This window comes from Corvus cornix, chromosome 1A (genome assembly GCF_000738735.6).
Source record: "Corvus cornix cornix isolate S_Up_H32 chromosome 1A, ASM73873v5, whole genome shotgun sequence".
Classification (NCBI taxonomy): domain Eukaryota; kingdom Metazoa; phylum Chordata; class Aves; order Passeriformes; family Corvidae; genus Corvus; species Corvus cornix.
In genome coordinates this window covers 9527742-9550511 of record NC_047057.1, presented here as the reverse complement: position 1 = coordinate 9550511, position 22770 = coordinate 9527742, and the positions used below count along the sequence as shown (strand labels likewise).

The 22770-nt window shown below is 38.5% G+C and overlaps 1 protein-coding gene across 1 annotated transcript in view; it reads right to left on the bottom strand.

The window, feature by feature from the left end:
- HGF (hepatocyte growth factor) overlaps window positions 1-22376 on the bottom strand; it is a 59500-nt gene extending 37124 nt beyond the window's left edge. Inside the window, exons 1-5 of the mRNA XM_039570422.1 lie at window positions 22269-22376; window positions 20263-20416; window positions 8103-8268; window positions 3286-3398; window positions 2591-2705 (exon numbers count right to left, since the gene is read on the bottom strand). Of these exons, the coding sequence (XP_039426356.1) occupies window positions 2591-2705; window positions 3286-3398; window positions 8103-8268; window positions 20263-20416; window positions 22269-22376 (656 nt within the window). The remainder of the gene's footprint in view (window positions 1-2590; window positions 2706-3285; window positions 3399-8102; window positions 8269-20262; window positions 20417-22268) is intronic.
- Window positions 22377-22770: the final 394 nt, after the last annotated feature.

Here is a 22770-nt window from a genome sequence, read left to right as displayed (position 1 = left end):
TTTTTATTTTCGGTGCTTGAAGAGATTAATTTTTATGTCATTCCTGCTGCCTATAAAATTGTTGCTTCTGTTTTTCCTCTATAGTCTTATAATGTAAGTATCCTAAACTTTTTTTTAATTAAAGGGCCCCAGGAAAACATTTCTGATGGGACATTCCAACCTGCAGATGTGTGAAAATTGTATGTCAGTGCATATTAGAATATTTCATTTACTTTTCTGCTCATTAGAAAATATAGTGAAAAGGCATCTCAAATTACATCAGATATGCTGTAAGAACATTAAAAAAAGAAAAAGTCTAAATGAGTAGCACTGGGAACACAAGATGGGTCAGATATACAAATGGCTTCAACAGGTACTGAAGCAACATTCTTGAGAGAGGAAAAGATGAATTGCAGTAAAGACTTACCCAGAAATGGAAGACAGGGCCACTCCTAAAATTGATGATTTAGTTCATCTACATTACGTAAGGAAAAAAAGAAAAAAAAGCCAAAAACTGAAGCCAGTAAGAGTAATGGTAAAAACAGATTCAACCACACAAAAGCCATGGAAATTATCCAAAAGCCTGTTAAGTACTGGTCTACTCTTTGACCATTTCTCTTTGAGCCGTTTTTACATGGGATTTATCAATTTAAAACTCTCTGAGAGTCTTAAAATCTGTACTAGTATGTAGATGACAATAATAGAAAGCCAGGTTTTGCTGGGAGTCTCAGTGTTCTAATGGAATACAAATAAATAAAAATATGACTTGCTAGACTGAAGCAGAAGTTTAAAGTTTTAAGTTATTTCAATTCTTTCTAGAAATATAATTTTAAAATCATTAAAATATGTTTCTCCCTTAAATATGAGAAAAGGATTTATTTTCCAATGGCACTTTGTGATAATCAGATGTTGAGAAAAACTAAGTCTTTTTGTACTAATAAGTTCCAAACACACCACTACTGTCTGCTTCTTCCCATCTCCCTCATGTCTCTGATGATGAAATCATATTTTCTGATGTTGAAAAACAAAATTAGCATGCAGCCATCTCATTTATCCGGTGACCTTTTAAAAATTAAACTTATTGCACAAGGCAGGAGAAGAGTCATTCTCATAAAATTCATCGTAGAAGAGTGGCTGTCCAAATGTATTGGATAAAACTGTGTGTGTGATAAAACTGTGTATGTTATATATTAAAATGCAATTCAGTGATAATGTGTGCTATCCAGACACTTTCCTTTCTCTAATTAAATAAAGTCACATGTATATTATGTAGAATAAATGCTCATTTTTGCTTAGGTTGTAATGAATTAGAATTCTTTCACTTCTGAAAGACAAAGGTATATACTTCAAGGTGTTGAGTCTCAATAAGTCATTGCTTTGGGGTCTGGTGGCACTTATGGTATGCCCCCAGTTAAGAACAGGTTTGGTCCCAAACAGAAAAGCAGACACTGTTGTCTATACTGTAAGAGTCAAGTCCAGTAAGTCCAAGCCTGAGGCTCAGCTTTGTAACACATCATAAGAGGACAGAACTCAAGTATCCTTTGCCTTTTAATGTTGTTCCAAGATATCCTCTTGCACACTGGATTGATTTGGTCAGAACAGGACTGAGCAGTGCACAGCCCAGTTCCTCACTAGAGATCTCCAGTTTGGCTCCTCCTAAACAAATTGCTGACACTGGGAGCCCTGAGCAAAAGGCAGCAATGTGGATAGCAAGCTTAGGGTGAGAGGACACTTTGGGTTTGTGTCTTAAGGTTTTATTATCTACATGGCTAAAGCCAGTACAAAAACATTGAAAGAGAAGTGGTTAAAGAGTAGACCAGTTCTTCATAGTCCTTTTACTAGTTTCTGGGAACGTTTGTTGGAGATGTATCTGTTTTTACCATTACTCTTACTAGCTTCAGACTTTCTTCTCTTTTTCCTTAGCCAACAGAGTTCAACTAGATTTACCCTCAAGGTGTAGGTTTGGCCTCAGTTTCTCACTGTACCAGGTCCTAATTTGAGAAGTTAAGTCCTGTACATGCTCCCTCAGTCTTTAGTTATTGCTTCTGTGATCTGATGGGAAGGATTTCAATAGTCACTTCAGTTTTTCCATGGATTTGTTGCCTGGCCTAAGTGCTCCATAGAGTTTAACATATTCTACAAATAATAGAGAAATGACAGTAACTATGCAAAATATGCTAACGATATTATATACTAAGCAAATAGGTGGTCTAATATCTCCTGCTTCCTTATAATGTGGTTTTCCAAATTGCTCATTCCTTGGGAGTCAATTAGAAAACAGTGATACACTTCCAGACCCTGGGCTGAAACAATGCACATGTTTTGTTTCTGCCAGTAGCTAAAAGATCAAAAGGATATAAACATCTAAAAAAAAAACCCAACGCAGGAAAGGAAGGGATACAGACACACAGGCTGGCATTAGGAGAGACCTCTTTGGAGAAAGTCCAAGAAGATAAGGATTTTCTGGGATCTGGAGAATGGCATCTCTTGGAGAAAGGCAAGAATATACCTAAGAGATGTTGTTGTCTAAGGTTAGTTTTCCCATAAATTCTTATACTTTATGGAAGCAGTCTGGGCACTATTCCCATTGTCTCTGCTCCTGAACTCTTACCTGTGCTCATGGGGGATCATTGAATTCCAGGCCTGACACTGGATACCACTTTTGGTAACAGATATTGTTCCCTTATAGTCTGCTCCTTTTCCAATGATACAATTTCTGACATAGTCTATTGAAATAGAAGAAAATTATGGATTTGGTTAATGTATGAAAAATTAAAGCTCATAATTAATTTTCAAATAAAAATAATATCATTTATTAGCCCTTAATTATTCAAAATATGGTTTAATTATTGACATACATGACTGTCTTTCTTTTTTTCTCCCCAAATATTGATCACCATCTGACCCCCAAAAAATCCTGAAAATGTTTCCAGTGTATCTGACTGAACAAAACTCCATGTCTGAGGACTTAAGTATCGTAATATTAATGCGGTAAATAGGAGCAATATTAAATAATAAATGGTAACTCGTACAACTGAGCTGCTCAGTACTAAACTGAAATACAAAATTCAAACTAGTATGTATGATGGTAGGCAAATATGTAGATTGGAAAACTGACCAAGTATGTAAATTTGCATGACAGCAAACTCAGGATACGTATAAATAAAACTGTAGGATGCAGTTTTCAAAACGCATAAAAGCATCCATGCCTGGGATGCTCCTACAGCCAAAAAATCACTGACGGACCTCAGGGCTTTTTTTCCCCTCCATAGCTGGGAAAACAAAATCAGTAAATAAATCAGTTACCCTTCTTTTCATACAGATCAAACGCATGGTCTTGCTTCTTTCTCACACCATTTGTCAAGCTGTTGAAGGATAACCAATGGCACCGTTTTGTAACTCTGTCATAAGCAAAGGCCCTGCAAAGAAAATCTGGATGAGAAAAAAATCTCTGTGGGGTTTGTAATAATGACACATGGCCTGCCAAGGAACATGCAATGACATCAGATTTATTTTTACTGGGAAAGTCAGAGAAACAGTCCAAATTACTATTTAAACCCACAACTGTGCTGACAAGAGCAAAGAAAAAAAGAAATTAAATTGATGTGGTCATTACATTAAATACCAGTTTGGTTGTTCACACTAATCTAAGAGTTCCCTTGTCATTAAAGATCTTTATTTTAAAACTTAGATAAATGTGACTGAGACAGCATTTGTGTCCTCAGTTATGCTGCTTTCTGGGAAAAAAACACAAAGACTAGAACATCTTTGCTACGTTTACAATATGCCTCTGAAATAGTTGAGTATCTCACATTGATAGTTTGAGGAAAATTCAAGCACAAGGAATCTGTTTCTTGCCTAGAAAAACAGAGCTGTTTGAAAACAAGATTATTCTTATTTTTATGAATAAACTAAACTGTGATAGTGTACCTAGAGTTTGTCCTTGCTTGGTTTTGTCTTCTTTTTTTTCCTCTTATTTTTAACTGCTTTCTAGGAGTGAGTATAATGCATTGTACTGAATTGACTGGATATGGGGGAGGGCAAGAAAGACAAACAGAAATCCAAAGAGTAAAAACACTTTCTTTCAATACTTGAAATGAAAAATGCAGACCTTTTTCACCAAAATAGTTTTGGAAGGATAGTTTCTAAGTATAGGGAAAATCTGTTTAAGGATTTTAAAAACACAGTTGACCGCCTTGGAAGGGGGCAACAGTTACTCCAACAAGGAAATTTTTAAAAAAAGAAGAAAAAAACTCCACAGGTGTTTTTTCCTTAATTTTTTCATTTGAATCAAATAACAGATCACTTATTTCCTCTAGCCTACCACAAAATCTACATTTCTGTCACTCATCCCATGCCTCCTGAGATATTTTATTCTGATCTGAGAAGGCATTTTAACACTACTTGATAATACCCAAAAGACACACAGATTTCTTACACTTCATCCATACTTTGGCTGTGCCATATTCCTCGGCACTGCATCCCTCAACAAAAAGCTCCTTAATCTTCATTTATTTTGCCATACAAGCTTTCCATGTGAGATCTTGCTGGCTTCAGTTAAAAATACTACAAGATCCTATCCAATCTCCTAAGTCTTCTCTTTCAAACATCATCTTCATTATCGTTTCCATCACCAAACAGATTTTTCATCCAACTGCTCTCTCTACTCTGTTGACTCCGAATGTTTCCAACCTGCTAACCTTCATCCCTCTACCCTTGTGCAGCCTTCTGTTCTCTTCTGGCTGATTCTCAAATTTGAGCATATCCAAGTGCCTCTAACTCCATCTTCACAAAAATATCCTTGACCTTTCCTGCCTTTCCAATTACATTCTCGTTTCCGCTCCTCCCTCCTAAAGTGGGAATGCAGAATGCACTGTTTACAAACAATTCTTTCAGTTTTTGCCTTTCAGTTGCCTTTTGGTTTCTTTCCAGTTTGGCTTCAACCACTTCTGCACATAAAAGTTTCTAACAATCTTTTCTTGGACCCAAATCTGAAGGGTTTTTGTACTTCCAAAGTCAACATGTTCGAGCAAATTCTTGGACTTTCTTCTACTGATACTGCCGATCACAACAATATTTTTGTTTCTCTTGTTACTGAGATAGTCTGTAGATTTTCTTATCAAGTACTGAAATTCTGTTGTCTATACTGAAATCCCTTCCTGTGTAAATACAGACACTGAGCAGATAACGGAGGATAAGACAGTGACAACTTTGCAGCTGAGGAAGGGACATACCTGCAAAAGTCACCTGCATAGCCAATAAAATAGTAACTATATTACCTTTTTCTCATCCATAGGAATTGCAGTGGGAAAAACTGCAAGGATGACTGTAGGAAAACAGTGGGAGTAATGGACTGAAAGGGTGGTGAAACAAAGGAATAGAACAGCTTAGCAGCAGCAGCAGCTTGGTAAAACTGATAGGGAAGGCAGAAAAAGATGAACAAAGATTTATGAATTCAAAAACACAGCATAAGTGAATTTAAGGAGTTTTTTGATGGAGGATTTTAGGAATAATGTTATGAAAAAGAAACAAGTCTAGATAAGAATCTTGTAACTCAGCTGGAAATAAACAAGATCTGTGCAAGCATGACAGCAAGGGAATAGAGGAAACATCTGTTCTGAAAAGTAACATACATCAGCTTCAACAAAAAAGTGTCAGAGTTAAAACCAGAGTTAAAGCAAGCATTAATGATTAAACAGTAAAATAACTCAAAATTTACTTGCAGGTGATACAGAAACTTATAATAAAGAAAGTTGTCTGAATTTTTTTTCCTCCCAGAAAATAAGGAGTGCCTGAACCTTTACAAGCCTATAGTGTCTGAAATCTGCTACTTTACCACTTGCTGGCAAAAAAGAAACCTAACCCTGCTCCTACTTGTGTACCTCACAGGGCACAGACCCAGATGTTGCTCCCAGTGCTGTTGTCAGAATTATGCTACAAAGCAATTCCATTTTTAATTCTTACATAAAGTTTGCATCCAGAAAATAAAACATTGGTGCTGTGACCCAAGTGATGGAGAACTGCTGCATGGATATGGAGTATGAGGATCAAGCCATGAAAATGTCAATAAACATAGGAAATTTCAAGTCTCATATTTTAAGCATTTAAAATGTCATTTTGTGTTGCTTCTTGTTTTAGAATGCTCCCACAGCAGGCAGGAAGCTAATTGATTTTCATTTAAGTTGGCAACAAATTTCACCTTGTAGAACCAACCATGTGCTGGTATGAAGTTAAAGACTGGGATCCTAGGAATAAAAGGGAAACATTAGTAATCACTGGATCCTTTAAAAGGGAACACATGTAAAATGTGTGTTTACAGTAGCATCAAAGAACAGTTCACACTACAACAAGACTCATATGGGGCCAAAAGTGAAACCACAAGAATGTTCTGAGATCCCAGAAAAGAAAATCTCATATGCTCTGCTGCATAGTGGTAGCACAAGCAAGACATGATCACCTAGACCTCTACTGCTAAAGCAGGTTTTTAGCACCATCCATGCTAAAAGACTGCCAAGGAAAAAAGGAATTCAGAGAGCAAGTAATCAGATTTGCAATCCTTTTCCATATTCAGTGCAAAGTAATTGCACGACAGATTGTCATTCTGTTATCTGTAAGCAGGACTTTTCCATGCTGTGTTCTCAAAGTCCCTCATGGCTCCTCTGTGTTGTATTGACTCATTAAGGGAGAATTTGCTCCTTAAGATATCCATCAGACACTGTATCACTTAACAAATGAAAAAAAATTCTACAAAACATGAGAACACTTGAAAAATTCAGAGAGATTCTATATTAATTTTATTATAAAATGGCTTTGACACGTATATTAACTTGCTTTTTATTTTCAGAACACAAAAGATAGCATCCAGAGCAACTACAAATAGCTTTAGAAAGTTTTCCTAATCTGATGCCAGAATACAGAATTGTTGTTTGCTTGGCATTATTCAGAATTTATTTTACACTGTGATACTTAATTTTGCAATACTCCTTGTTGCTGCTCATCAGAACTCAAGGATGTCTTGCTGTATTGAATACAACCTGATCCTCTTGGCAATGACATCAACAGAAGTTCTGCCAACAGGGAAAGGAGTGGCTTTGTACCATGTGAAAAATATTAGTGCCTGGAAAATATTTTCTGTCTGAAAGAAGTTAACTCTGCTCATTGTTTACACATATCAATAGTCAGAGCACAGAATGATATGAATGAGATCTTGCAACAATGGAATTAAAGGCTTACAGAAGAATTAAATCACAGTTGAGAACCTTCTCTGCCAAAGAAGAACTTTTGTTGTCACATTTGGTCTAGTCCATTTGCACCAACTGTCAAAACTTTTTTATCTTCCAAGTTCAGGCTCACATTTAGCCCAGTACTCACCAGTACAGAAGTCATCCACTCTCTCCAAGATTCTTCTGCATTCATGGCCTTTCATTGATTTCTAATGGTCTAGACTAAGAGAGGCCAGGGGGATCATATAAGTCTCATACATCAGAAAAATAATAGTGATTTGTTTCAAAAAATAGTAGAGAATATGTACAAGGCAGACAAGCAATCAGCTGCATGATGTGTTTCTAAGAGACAGCAGATGCTGAAGGATAGCTATCCACAGCCCAGGTTTGATTCCGTTGTATTGGATTCTCAGCACTTGCCAGTGAACTTCAGCAGGGCATGTATCTGTGCTCCATGTGTGAGGTTCTCATTGATTTCAGCGGGAGTAATGTGCAAGGAATGACGACAGAATATGGTCTGAAGTGGTGCTGAAATACTGCAGCTGTGATGTGTGACAATAACCATTTTATAAGAGACATAAAAATCCCAGAAATGTTCACCGAACGCTACATTGTGGCCCAAGTCATCCACATCTTAACATGAGTACATTTTTTCAGCTATGTTATGGAAAAGATTACAGACTGGGCAAGCTAAGAAGACACACAACTCAGACAAAGCCTCAGAAAAGACTGACACTCTCTGGACAGGTAGAGCAAGATCCCTGAAATCAAAAATCACAATCTTTATTTTTTTCTCGATACAAGCTACCACTGATGACAATTACAGAGAGACCTTTGGTCAAAGGCTGCTATACAGGTTTCCTTAGGGAAAAAAATAAACAAAACAGATATATAACTTACTTGCAAGGGAATGAAAGGCCCTTGTTCCTGCTGCATCTCTTTGCGCATTGCTCTGTGGTATTTAACAGCTTAGTTTTTACTTCCAGTGTTTTGTTTACTTTAATGAGCATCAACTCTCCTGTTTTTTTGAAGTCATGAAGAGGATTTCTCTTTTTCCCTTTACCCTCTAAAAAAAAAGAAGCAAAGAACAAAAAACAAACAAGAATAAAACATTGTAAAGAAGAGTGCAGAGATTAAAGATGGCATTAGATATGGATAACATTTCACAGGAATTATATCATCTTCAGTATCTAAAGCTTAGAGAATCTCACAAAAATATGATATAAGTATATACTGCAGAAGAATTGATTATTTTAGATTGTGATTTCCATTTTTGAATCCAAAATAGTAGGAATTATAGCAAAACCAGTTTCAAATAGACTTGCATAAAAGGGTAACAGGAAAGTTTCTCACCCTTCGTAAATTTTATTCAGAATCTCCAAAATATGCCTGATAATTATCTGAGATCTTGTAAATATTTCCATGGAAAACTCAAGTGAAAAAGAGTACCACTTGCAGAATGCAAAAAAACTTCATTTTTAAAACGATAAACTCATGGTAAGTTGTGAAAAGAAGTGGACTCCAGAAGCGACACAAAATTATCATTTGTCCTCTTGCTGCTCCAATAAAGTCTCAGTGTGAGTGCTGTGTCCAGTTTAAATGTGACTGTACTAGAAATGTTAACTCACAGAAAAGATTATGAGGTCGAACAGAGGCCATAGCACTGAAACAGTCTGCAGTTTTCTGCAAAGTTTTCTGCTCAAATGAACACATTGATCTGGTTTCCGTTCCCTATTGAAAAGCCCAGAAGAAGAGATATAAAATGGAGAGAAGAAGATTGGCTAGAGATGTCTGCCTAAAATTCAAGAGGAAAGGTCTTTTATATCTGCAAGAAAATTCCAGAATTTTCCCAATATTTATTTATATTTTTACTTTGCATTCCACAAAAACCAGTCTGCCAGTGAAGGCTACTCCATCGTCTGTGAGGACATACTGTACATCTGGAGAGTAATTGTCCCTATTCTGTCAGATGAGTAACATAGGGAGAATAAATTGCCTGTGGATCTATTTCTCCTATGATCCCAGATGATCTTTTTGGATTAGATGGCTTATCCACATAAGGTGAGGTGAATAAATTCCTCCTTAGTTTACACAGAAGATAATAGCATTTTCCATAACTTATTTCCATGTAACTGTATTCACAGCTGTCCTTCCTTTTTCTCTACAGACTCTGCAACAATAATAGAACACAAATGCTCAGGTTCAATTTGTTAAATTTTGCCAGAGTTTTTCCAATATATAAAACCTCAGCTTAGATCTATCTGAATAGATCCTTGTGCATGTGCAGAGTGCACTCAGGCCAGTAAAGTTTTGCTTGGTGCACTCTGCAGAAGCTCAGAATAACTAAATTGCAATAACCGAGGCTCTGGGGGAGTTACTGACAGCTCCACATACTGAAAACCCAAAGAGGGCTTAGGGGTGTTCCCTTTGCAGAACTTCCATCCTGATCACTGAGTTCACATTTTCACTGGATTCAGCTAAACCACACCTCTCAGTGGTGAGTTATCCCTAAGACATCTAGAAATATAACAGAGGCATTTAAATTAGATCTCATAAAGCTTCAGATTTTAAAAAAAGAGAAAAATAAAGGAGTAAAATATCTCTGCTGTAACATCCCTGTAAAACAATCTTCCCCCATCCTCTTCTCTTTCTTTTGAACTGACGAAAGTAAGCTGTGCTACCCCTCAGCATCTAACAGCTCAAAATTTTAATCCCAATCACAAACATTTAAAGAAAAAAAAAATATTTACCTTTAAATATAATATTCTTATATGAAGATGCTTTTGATTAAAAAATCAAATGCTAATACTTTTGGTGTTGTGTTATGAACTCATATCAGCTCTCTTCATTTCCAGCCTTCTATTTGTGCAGTGCACATGCACCCAAAATGAATCACTGCTAAGGGAGATGTTATGAGGACATTGTCATCTTAAGGATCAGCATCCTGTTACTGGAAACAGTTGTGTCTACACTGAAGCTGCTTTATTTTTTGCTGTACCTGTGATAGAGCCAAAGGGCTGCAAAAAGGATTGCATTTACCCCTTAATTCAACCACAGAAAAACAAATCTTCTATAAAGCTTTTGTGGTGTATTTCTCAATCTATTATCTTCCAAGACATACTTGTTAGTTTTACGTTGTCTCAGCCAAGACTTTTATGTCAAGTGGTAATAAGAATCTGGACAAAAATATCAAAGTATTTTCTTTCCGTTCCTGATACTAGCATTTCCCATCTACTGATAAGTGTCACTTCTTAATTCTCAATGATAACAGCTTTTGAAACTCACCAGCCAGCATGCAAGAATATGATTTTAAAAATTAAGAAATTCTGTTCTGCCTGAAAAATATGGTAGAGAGTTCTGCTTTTTTTTTCTCCTTCTTTTCCTAGCAGTTGTCCAAAGAGGATTATGGGTTTGATCTTGCATTTAGCAATTCATAACAGCCTGATTTACTTTAGCTTTCAAACAACAACATTCTATGTCTTGCCTATAATCCAAAAGGCAAAGGGCCAAGTGCATCTGTGGTGTGACTGTTAGAAATATCAGAATAATGCAAAGCACTACTTTTATAATTCTCACAACAAAATATATAAAAATAATATTCTTTTTGTGTCAAATTAGGTGCCTTTATCAATACAATATTTACTCAAATAGAGCCTTCGGCGTGCTCCACATTAAAGGTTAGCATGCAGTATGCTATAATTAATGCAACTAATTTGTGATTGCCATTCATTTCAATTTTTTAAACTTTGATTAATCAGGACTTCTGCCCATTTTGTGGGCCATGTCCTCTGATGTTTCCTGTAGTTTCATATCATATTACCAAGGAAGTCTGACATTCCACTTAAATTTGAAAATAATAGTAGCTGATTCAAACACAAAGGAATCCAGTCAAATATGAACCAACATTTTTTCTTCAACAGAAACAACCACTAACTAAAAATATTCCTTGAGTCAACTTAAAAAAAAAAAAAAAAATCCTCAAAAAGGTGAGGGTGGTGCCTTTTTCTATTTCTTAATATGAAGTTGAAAAGAAAACAGAAGAGCTCAGTCAATGCCCAAGGAAATGGGCACTGACACATTTGCTCTAGTAGGATGTAGCATTGGACAAGTGCTCCATAACCTCATTTGGGATTTCCAGTCTGGCTGCTGGAGTTCCTCATTTTCACAAAAGGCTTTAAATATTTACTTAAGAACAAAGGTACCTCACAGGGAAAGACATTTACCTTGGAGCTACAAGAACTCACCTTTCCATTCCCTTACTGCATTTTCAAATGAAGTTTCTGTACAATCTTCTCAGATAAGAATCACTGACAGAGACTGCTCAAACTATAGCGCACCAGGAGGAAAAGATCTCCAAAAATACCTTTCCTTGGAGCAGTTCCAGTCCATGTCAAATGATCTCAATAACCAGAGATAAATTGTCATTGTGCAGCATTTTTGTAAGAAAACTCACCCGTAAGTTGCAGTGCCTGTATTCTAGAACCTACTTAATATTAATTTTAATTATATTTATACAAAACAGAACTAGTAACACAGAGAACTGAAAGCAATAGATGCCACAGCACGCAATATCACAGAAAGACACTTTTTTGATTAACAAGAAAAACAGGTTTGAATCAGCAAAGGTGTTTATATTTTGATCTCTCTTTCTCTCCAGATATTCTCTAACCACTGGGCTGATAGAAAAATGACAGCAAAATAGCTTTTTTTTTCTCTTCTGGCCTGTGTCCCACACCAAAAAGGGCTTTGGGTTCCCAAACCACCACATCACTCAGTTCTGAAACTACCTGATTATGTTCCATATCTCAAATTAAAATTTACACCTCGCAGAATACAATTGGTCTGATACTGAGCTATATGAGAGTCAAGAAATTCAGTACAAATCTAGTTTCAGGTTATTTAGAGTTCAAACGCCTAAGCAAGTCACATTTCACACCCTCAGGTCTTAGTCTGACCACAAAATGTATTCGGTTGTGCATTATCTATTTAGTAGTAAAAAACCTAATACAACAAATAGAATACCATTGCTGTGGTAATCAAAACAGCATACAGGGAGTCATAAGGCCCAAAGATCACCTTTGTCCATTTTAATGAGTACAAAACATTACTTGTGTTATCTACAGCAAAAATTTACAAGGAGATTACCTGACTTTATCTACTTCATTGATAATCCCTTTTTCCTTCCTCCATCACTCCAGCTGTTTCTAATACAGATGTATATTTTAGGCTTCAAGTTATGGTCTTATGGAGCACAATTGGAGCATACTGGCTGCCTCCCCTAGAAGAATCTCTACTTCTGTGGACTTGTTACACATTCTACAAATCTTTTATTAAATACCAGTTGTGATGCGTTCAGCATGTCAGCTTCCATGGTTTCCAAATTTCTCCCTAGTATATGCAAAAGTTAGTACTTTCTTAAAGAAACACATCTTGGAGTCTCCTGGTAATGGAAGAAAGCTTATTCCTTTTGTTTCTTTTTAATTTTGCGTCCCACTTTGTTATACAGAGCAAAACCAACAAGACACCAGGTTTTCCAAATGGGAAGATAAATACATTTAAATTAAATGTTTATGTTTAAATTTAGATTCTTAATGAAAACTTGGTGGTTTGTGATTGAGTTTTATGTCCCTTTTCTGTTTGTTTAGACTTCAGAACTTGAGTATTTTACTATGTAGTTATTTGCTTTGTTGAGCTAGACTTTCAACTGTGTGGGGTAATGAATTTATATTTTTCTTGTTATCACATCTGCTTATAAAAATAGATTGGATACAGGTCTTCATAGCATGGGTGGAAAAAAGACCTTTTATAACTTCCAGTTTTTAAAAGAATTTGAACACTCATGTAACAGAATCACTGTTTTTTGTTTGTCAGATGTCAGGGATAAACTAAACCTATGGGAAAATAAAACAAATCAAGAAAATGAAGATACCTGAATTCCTTAGGCTAGCAGATGCTGCCATAGAACTGCAGGAATCAACTGCAGTCCTTCCAAATCAAGAATGAAATACAAAATAATATGGCATGAGGAGAAAAATGTAAAAGCGGGAAATTGTCCGCATGCTGTGCAGGAAGCACAGAGAAGCTGAAGACTCAAAATAAATTCCAATGAAGAAAAATGGTCATATATAGTGTCACAATTATTTCAGAAATATAAAACAGACATATGTTCTTTCTTTAGTATCAGCTAGCATTTTGTATCTCTTTTAGCATTTTGTATCATGTTTGTAATGAAATTAAGTCACTTGACTTTGAGCAGTTAACAGATGGACTAATTAGAGATTGAATTATTTGTGTTATAATTGATAACCAGGTCAGAATGCTAAAATGAGATTAGCTATTAATTTAATTTTGCAAACAATCATCACTGTAAGCTAAAGTAAACTGGATTTTCCCAATAAGCTAGGAAAAAAAAATAAATTATGAGAGAAGAATTACATCTGATTTAAAACCTAGGAGCAGGGGGTGGGAAATCAGAAATCTACCATCATATGAAAGACCTTCAATAAAAAAAAATAGAAGCAAAAAAAGAAAATAAAGAAAAAAAATGAAAAAAAAGAAAAAATCCCCAACCCTAAACGCACCTGAAATAAATGTAGGAAAGCACAGTTCAACACAATAAGCATATAAAACATTTTATCATTAAACAAATGACACCATACTTGACAAAAAAATGCATGGTAACTTATATTCATATGTATGTATCTGAATAGGAAAAAAATGGGCAAAGCAAGAATCTGCAAAACAATGTATTACCACAGTGTCAGATATATCAAAGCAGAATGCTTATCTCAGTATAAACATTGACAATTTAATATGAAAATTAAAAACAAAGTATGTTTATATGCATAAAATAGCATTTGGCAAAACTTGTGTAACAAGAAAGAAAACCAATAAGTAGGGTTTGAAACAAATCAACAGTTCTCGTCATATATGGGTTGAAAACTTGTATGGAAATACAGTGAGGTGTTTATCATAAAATATGATAGAAGGGATACTTTTAATTATATTCAATAATTTATTTCCAAGACAATGCTTTTTAAAGGATATAAAACATCAGGGGTAAACTGCATTCTAGTGTGTGTCTCGGTATGATAGCATAAATATACTGGCTTCATCAAGAAAAAAGGAAAAACAGCCAAACCCAATCTTCACCAGATGGTGAAAGTAGATGTTACTAAATGCTTTTGGATACAACATGCTGAAGTTAACAGTGTGGTCACAGAAATAAAAGAAAGGATGTAAAAGATGAATGTTGATACTAAGATCATTAATAGCGTCATCACAGTATTGGTATCTGTGTGAACAATTAGAAAGCACCGTTTTCAAAAAATACATTCAAGGCCATTTTGGCTCTTAAGTCATAACAGAGTCACTCTGACAAAAAGAGTTAATGCTCAGCACTTTTAACTTACTTTCATTTACTCTGACTTTTCCTTCTGCCTGTTTCAGTATCAGAAATGTCCAGAATCCTGGCTAGAATGCAAAAAGTGAGCACCTTTTCCAAATGACTTCTCGTTTGGGGAGTAAAGAAGAAAAAAAAAAGGAAGAAAGGCAGGCCAACGTAATGAGAAACTGGAACAATCTGAGTCGTGCCCAAGAAAACAACTATGTAGACTGGATAGGCTTAAGATGCCAGATTAAGTTTAATGCAGTTATTTATGTAAGAAAATAATTTGGCGTAAAAGAAGTTTACCAACCATACCCATAAAATCTGCAGTCAGCTGTGTAGATGGCAAGGCACCAAAATAAAACCAGCTGTCCAAGGAGGAATCTCTAGTTTGTGAAAACTAAACAGTTTCGCAGAAGTACCTGGAGGATGATGTGAATATTTTAACTTCTGAAATTTATTTTCTTGGCACAAGAGCCTCATGGGGAAAAAACATACAATTTTTAGAAAGTAGTTTGAAATATATATAACTATCCATATAATATCTATATATAATAGATAATGATTTCCTTATTTCTACATTGGCTCTCAGTCTAGTTGTTGAGCAGATTCAGGAAATGCAAAAAGATATTTCTTTTTGGCTTCACATTACCACTCACACACACACTCCCACACCCCCTTATTAGCAACTGCAAAGACTGCCATGTAACTGGGAACCCAACTTCATGTTTATGCTAAGTCCTGCCTTTGGAACCCACTCTTATAGTCAGCATGAAAGCTCAAGGAGCTAAGGATAATGCTAACAACTGATAGTATATTCTAAAATTGGATGGTAGCTGCAAATGGACAGCTCTTTTCCTTCCAAGAAAAGGTTATCTGCTCAGCAGGATGCCGAGACCCACTGGCAGAAACAAATGTGCTGCAGTTTGTACTCTGACTTACTGTATCTAACCTCTGGCTAAATTACTGAGAGGATTTTCCCTTGTAAGATTTGTCTTCTTATGCATTGTGCACAAGTACTAAATCCCCATCATTTCCCATTACATTCCACAATCTTTACAAGCACTTGGTGTCTCCTTCAAGGCACCCAGCATGTTGTGCCCTTCCTTCGTGATGGTGCCCCAGCCAACTGGATTTCCGGGCATGGAGCAAGGGCTAAGGAGAAAAGTACAAGTAGGCAGGGCAGGGAGTTGGGCCAAACAAAGAATGACAGATGGCTGAGGGCAGCAAAACAGCCCATGTGAGGAGTGGTGGGAGCCTTGCTGCATGTTGTATACATAAAAATAGTGCCGCTGGCCAAGGCAGCGAGTCATAGGAAAAGCTGGAGCTGAGGAGGGACAGAGGGAGCAGCCAGTCCCCAGCTGGTCCAGCAGCACCGAGGGCTGCCAGGCATGGCTGGGCTCATCAGACAGCCCATGGGTGGAGGCCCACAAGCCACTGAAAACTACAGCTAGATTTTGCCAACATATTTGACTAATCTGGAGCATGTTCCCAGCTCTGCTTTGCTTCAGTGCTGCTTTGTGTGTAGGTACTAGCCACATTCTGGAACAGATTTACAACCCTGTGAGGACACTGCAACAAGAAACTACAGGAAAAGATGGGGTAACAGTGAAGATATCCTCACCCCTTCCCAGTTCTTCGTAGCTACCATTCTTTCCTCACTGCAAGGTTCAAATTTTGCTTGCATTATGGCTGTTGTCCTACTATCCATGTTTCCCAAGTAAGCATGGAGATCAGTCCTTTCTCACCTCCATGAGCAATCCATTCTCACCTCTGTGCTTCCTTCCAGTGTCTGCCATTCCACCCCACCTCAATGCTGATGAGGACAAAGTGAAATTCCAACACTCATCCAGTACAAGTAATTGTACGACATTTAGGGCAAAGTTTTTTTCTCCACACCACACTTTTACTAAAAAAGAGGCCCAGTTATCCTGGTTTCAAACCTCCTTGGAAAAGTTTGAAATGCTTAAGTGGCAAACTAATATTCAGCATAAAGATCCAAAAGGGAGATATTTTGCTCTCTAAGGGAGACTGCACATTTCCCTTCCAACCCTGGCCTCAGTTGAAGTATTACAATAATGACAGATGAGCTCCTCCAATAAGAGGCTTTCCTTTCCTTGACTTCAGTGGTCAATTTTCCAGAGTTTTACGCAACATTTTAATCTCATGTCTTTCAACTCTATATTCTCCTGCTATGTTGCTTATGAAAATGGCATTAATAGAAACAGAAAATCTGTTAAGCAGGGTAAGTGCTGTATTACATGTGAGAGCAAAACAAGCAGCCCCTGGCACTGAGCACCAAAAGGATTCCATTAAACAGAAGGAATACACTCTTCCAACTGGCACAGTATCATTTCACTTTGTTGACAGTATATAGTATAATGATTATCTACAGCTGGGATGGGAAAGTATAAATCACATTAATTTTTTAAAATATACTTAGCTATGCACACCACTGGAATACACAATATTCATAAATTGATTATGGCTGTGGGATTTGATTTTATTTTTCTTTAAGCGATAATTATATATAGGAACTCAGTGCAACTCCCACATCTTCATTAGCAACTTCTTCAGATCATCCAAGCTACAGAAAGTGCTTTAAATAAATTTAAATAAACACACTTGGCTGGCAGTCCTCTCATAGAAAAATGTATCTTTAATTTAAATAAATCTTTAACATTCACTCTTCTGCAACATGCCAATCTACTTGTTGCTTTGATTAAAAAATCATTTTTAGTTTCACTAGATGAACATTACTAAAGAGATACTTCCCAAGAATACTGAATAATAAGAATATCTGTACAAGAAAGAAAACTCCTTGATAAAGTTATTAGCTACAGATTAATTTCTTTTTGCAAGTGACAGAGACTTACAGGATATTGATAATGACTAGGCAAGCAGTCTATAGGAACCATGCACATTTATCTTTCATCAATCACTGTCTTATCTTTTATATATTAAAAAAGAAACTCAGAAACTGATAGCATAGACAGCTTGCTGACATTTAAAATTCTTGTGTTTTCTTCACCCTCCTTTTTCTTTACCCATTAATATAACCCAAATGTATTAGTCAGCAATTTCTGTTACACAGGACATTGTCTTAGCACAAGAATTTAGGGCATGGGATTACAAACCCAGAATGTCCATTCACAGAAAAAACTATATTCATCATTAGGTCCATTTGAAATCAGATTTGATAGAACAGCACTAGAAGTATGGACGTGCATTAGCAAAAGACTTATGTTTTAATTCCGTTTTCATCATTTAGCTTGCTTTTCATATCTAAAAGTAATCATATGTAGGCAAATCCTAATCTTTCTTAAAAGCATCCCAGTAAAAAGAATTCAACATCCCATAGAAAGATAACATGTATGTTTAGAAAGCAATCATTTTCAGAAATGATCCAGAAATTTACATTTTCAGAAAGAAGTAGCACAACTTTACCTTGCTTACAGTGTAAATATCTAGACCTTTTTGTTGAAGATCATGTATTTTTAAAAACAAGGTAAGCAAAATGGCAGCATGTGATAAGAGTCATCTTTCTTCCCAATAAGGCAAACAACAGGATTAATTATTATTAAGGCAGGTGGGGGAGGAAAATTAAGAAAGGCAGGGTTGTCAAAAAACTGTCACCATGAGAGCTGGTCAGAAAACAAGTTCTGCTCTGAAAAACTCTTTTATAAATCTAATTTTTCTCCTCATCAAGGTGAACCATTCACTCCCAAACTGGAGAGTCCATTGGTTGGGGGACAACCCTATTCATCAGCCCACTGATAAAGGCAGCAGAGAAGGTGTCTCTCAGTCTCTCCCATTGGAATATTAGATAGATCATTGAACTTGGTAAACTACAGACCAGAACTAAGACCCTACAGCCAGGGACAACAAGGACTTTCTCTCATTCAAGAAAAGCACCCTGACTTACCAGGAGAGCAAAGCATGACCTAGCTTCTTATGAGCTTGGCTATAGACCACTTGTGTACCTTTGGCCCATGGAATTAAGTGTGTGTGTGTGGCTGTGTCTGCAGTATTTATTTTGGTTTTTCTTTTCTAACTAACCCATCAGTTGATGAGTTTCTGTCACAGGTGAAGGTTTCTCAACATCAGGTTACCACAAGATATTGGCAATGTCTCCTGCTGCATATTTCTCTGTCATTTGATTTGAAGGAAACAAACCAAAGAAAGTTTCTCTTTAACAGGAATTATTTTTGTGAAAAGTTTCGATGTATCAGCATTTTCCAGTAAAAGAAACCCAAAACATTTTCTCAGAAAATTCCTAACCAGCTCTATTCATCACTTTTCTGAGAAGCTGCATGTCCAAAAAATGGAAATTCCAATGTACATGGAAAAGGAGTTCAAAAAAGTATAGTATTATAGTAGCTGTATCTCCGTGTCACCTGCTAAAGAATGCCTGTGAAAACAATATCCTCAGTGAGCAGACTGAGCAGAGAAGCTGTAATGAGATTGTTCAGCATCCTACAGAACCACACTCTTGCTTGCAAGGGGAAAACAACAGGTTTTACTGCACGTGATGCTGCCAGTCTGTTTTTGACTTGCCCACTCAGATCACAAAATATTCCACTTTGAAATTCCATTTCAATTTTTTTTTTTTTTTTAACTAGAAAACATAGTTACATCTTGGAAGCCATCAGCGTTCCTTGCCATGCACTCACTGCCTGATGCCCTCAGATATTGCCCCAGAACCCAGCTGCCACAGTTCCCTGTGCTTGCTTTGCCCGCTCCTGGCAGATGCTTTCCCTGAATTGTGCCTGTCCTTTGTTTCTGTCTGTGCAAAGGTCTGACCCTAACAATGTTGCCGGAAGGAAGGAAAGGTTTGTAGAAACCTTTACAAACTTTTTTCCTTAAACGTCTTCCCAGAGGGCCAATAGAAAGCACAGAGCTGGCTCTTCAGATATCCAGTCCAGGGGGGACACTTCAGGAAAGAAATTCAACTAAAGAGCATCCAGCACTTGATTACTTATTGTTTGTTCCTTGCCCCCCCCTCCACCTCCCGGATTTCAGCGGGAACATCTAATGAAATTTCAAGTATTTCAGTCTGGAATTAGCACGTTCATGCTGTTGAACTTCAGCAAGGACATTGCCGTTCAGCACTATCCCGTGCTTTGGGTATTCCTTGTCAACTTCTGTTATTTAACATGTATTCTACCGTTGGAAAATAAGGATACACGGTCGTGTCCTGATAACGGCGGGGAGCACCTCTTGGCAATGATGCGGTTTCCTTCCCCTCTCTCCCGGGCTCCAGGTCTGCCCGTCCCGAGCGAGCCCCGTGTCCCACTCACGCACGGGGAGCAGCGGCCCCTCCGCAGCCCCGGGACGGGACCCGCCTCCCGCGGGGCTGCGCGGCCGGAGCGCGGCTCGTCCGACTCCGCGCGCTGCGCTGCGCTCGGCTCCGCGGGCGCGGGAGGCGCGGGGCGGCACCGGCGCTGCCCCCGCTCCCGGCCGCGCAGAGCGAGGCGATTCAGGCAGCGGGGGCTCCCTGCCAGCCCCACCTGCGGGCTGCGACCTGCGGGCTGCGACCTGCGGGCTGCGACCTGCGGGCTGCGCCCGGCGCGCCGCCCTAGCACCCTCCCTGCCGCGGCGGAGCGGGGGACGGGGGACGTGCTGCGGCTGCGAGGCGGACGGGGTCGCTAGCGAAGTGATAGAAGAACTGACCTGCTGCGGGGATGGCGGTGGGCAGCAGCAGCAGCTGGTGGAGCAGCAAGGCTGGCAGGAGGTTGGGTGGCCCGCATGGTGCTGGCGGCCCCCCGGCGGCTGGCGGGGAGGAGAAGGGGAGATGGCTCCTCGGAAGGACCCCGTGCACCGCCGGTCACTCGAGGAGGCAGAGTGAGCCGAGCTTTTTATTGCGATGATCTAAGTTTGTTGTGTGATTAACTGGAAAGATCTGGGTCCCAACTCCCTCTTACGGTAAGAAACTGTTTAACAACATCCCCTCTCTGCCTCTTCTTCTCCTCCCCTCCTCAGGAGCTGCCTCCCCTCCCTCCCGCCCCTCAACCAGCCCGGGGAGAGGGCTTCCACCGCCTCATCACCCGCTCCCTCCCTCCTTTTCCCCCCGCCTCTCTCCCTCCATCCTTCAGAGGATCGTGAGGAGCAGCCGGGCCGGGTCGGGTCCCTCAACTCTTGCCCCCGGGCTGATGTCTCTTGCTGCACGGTTCCCCCACAGCCCCCAATGCCATCTCACCTGCAGACATTTCTCTTCACAACGTCCCACTGTCTGCACTTGCCCCTTGGCCTCATTCCCAAGCAGCACCTCCATCCATAGACATTTCACTGGAATTCTCCCACCCTATGGACAATTTCACTGTAAGGAAACACCTTTCCTCCCACCTGCCCATGGCTGCCCCCAGCCACCAGCCTGGCCTTTCCATCACCCTCTTTGTTCATCTGACAAATGCCACTTCCCCAAAATTGTGGCAACTCTGGGGAATTTAAAGGTCAAGTATCAGCTGCTGGCATCACTCCATGGAGACAAGCTTCAGTCCAGAGTGATGCCTGATCTTCCTTCTGTTGCAGGCAAAGTCATTGTAATTCTTCTCTTGCACTTCATTTTAACCTCATGGAAGCAATGACATTGGGTTTTGTTTAAAGTCATGAGACCGGCCTCTGTGACATGCAAGTGTTCGAAAATAAACACTCGAGGAAAAGTTTTGCTTTAATTTAAACTCTTCCATTCTCCCATGCACCCACCTACCATCTACGGCAGGAGTGTGTGACAACAGCGGAAACTGTTTCAGTCCATTTTCCACAAATAAACCAGAGACCTACAAGTGGCCCCATGCTGTGTGAGCTAGAAAAATGTGTCTCCTTCCCACCCCAGACTCCTTTGCCCATATTGATGATTAGCACCTTTGAGTGAAACAGCTTTTCTTAAAAAACAGGTTGTTTCCCAATACACAAGTGACTTTTAATCAAGTATTCCCAGCATATATGAGTGGGATTTTTTACCCAGTTGGTGCCCAGTGGCAAAAGATAAAATTTCTATTTTGGAATTACTGCCTTCCTAAAGGAAAGATAAGGGACAAAAGCAACTTGAGAGAGAGAGCCTGTTAAGAAAATATTTTGAGCATTTGGCATTACAGGAAAAACACATTTGTGTGAAAAAAGTGCTTTCTATTGCAGAATGAGCATTATTTCTAGGAGTTTCAGTAGATTTTTTTTTTTTGCAGGGCTTGTTTTTCTCCCAAGAATATAAGTTAATTTTCAGGAATTTCTTGGAGATGTACAATCTGAGAAACAGAGAAACATGTATTCCACTGGTCAACAATCTTGTGTGGAATCTTCGTCCACTGCAACCAGTAGAACATGGATACCTCAGGTTTTGTTTTCTGCTTTTCTCCCTGCCAAAGATAGACATACGTATAAACAAAAAACAACAAAAATAATCATATCACCATGCTGAGCCCAAAATAGCCACATTCTGTTAACCAGATGTATTCAACTTGTTGTCCATGCATGTGCCGAGTGACCTTTTTTGCAGAGCACAGAATCATGAGCCATTAAAGTCAAGTAGATTTTTTTACCACTGACTTCCCTGAGGGGAATATTTGGCCTGTATTCAGATTCCCCCTAAATTTTAGGAAGATTGCTGTTGTGTCTCTTGAGGACTAGGGTGCTCCTTAATGGAGGAAATATTTTGCTATATAGATTCTTATTATTAATACATAATCTTGTGGATTATTCATGATGTGTCTCAGTTCTGTAGGAGAGCTCGCGTGCTCGTCATAACCTTCTTTGGCTGCATATGTTGTGCTGGGCAGGTGCAACTCCATAGTCCTATTTCTCCATTTGTCCAGTTTTGGGGAGTTGCTGGAGGACACCTCTGCCTTTTATATAGGCCATATATATCTCTCTTCAGAGGAAACCAGGGCATACAGTCTAGAGAGCCAGGGCTAGAAGGTGCATTAGCAAGGGAAAGATCCTACAGATTCTATATTCTGATGTTCTATTTGTAGGCAGTCAAGACAAAGATTTGCATCTGGATCTGTGAAATGAAAATGCTTTTTGGTTCCGCATCATATACTGGAAAGTGTAGTATGATTCTTTTTCTCTGTCTTCTTGCCCCATGTATTTTACAACTGAAGCATAAAAGTTCAGTTCATTTCAATCAAATTTTAGCTTGAAATGAATATTCAATATGAAGGAAAGCTGCAGAAAAAATTCCAT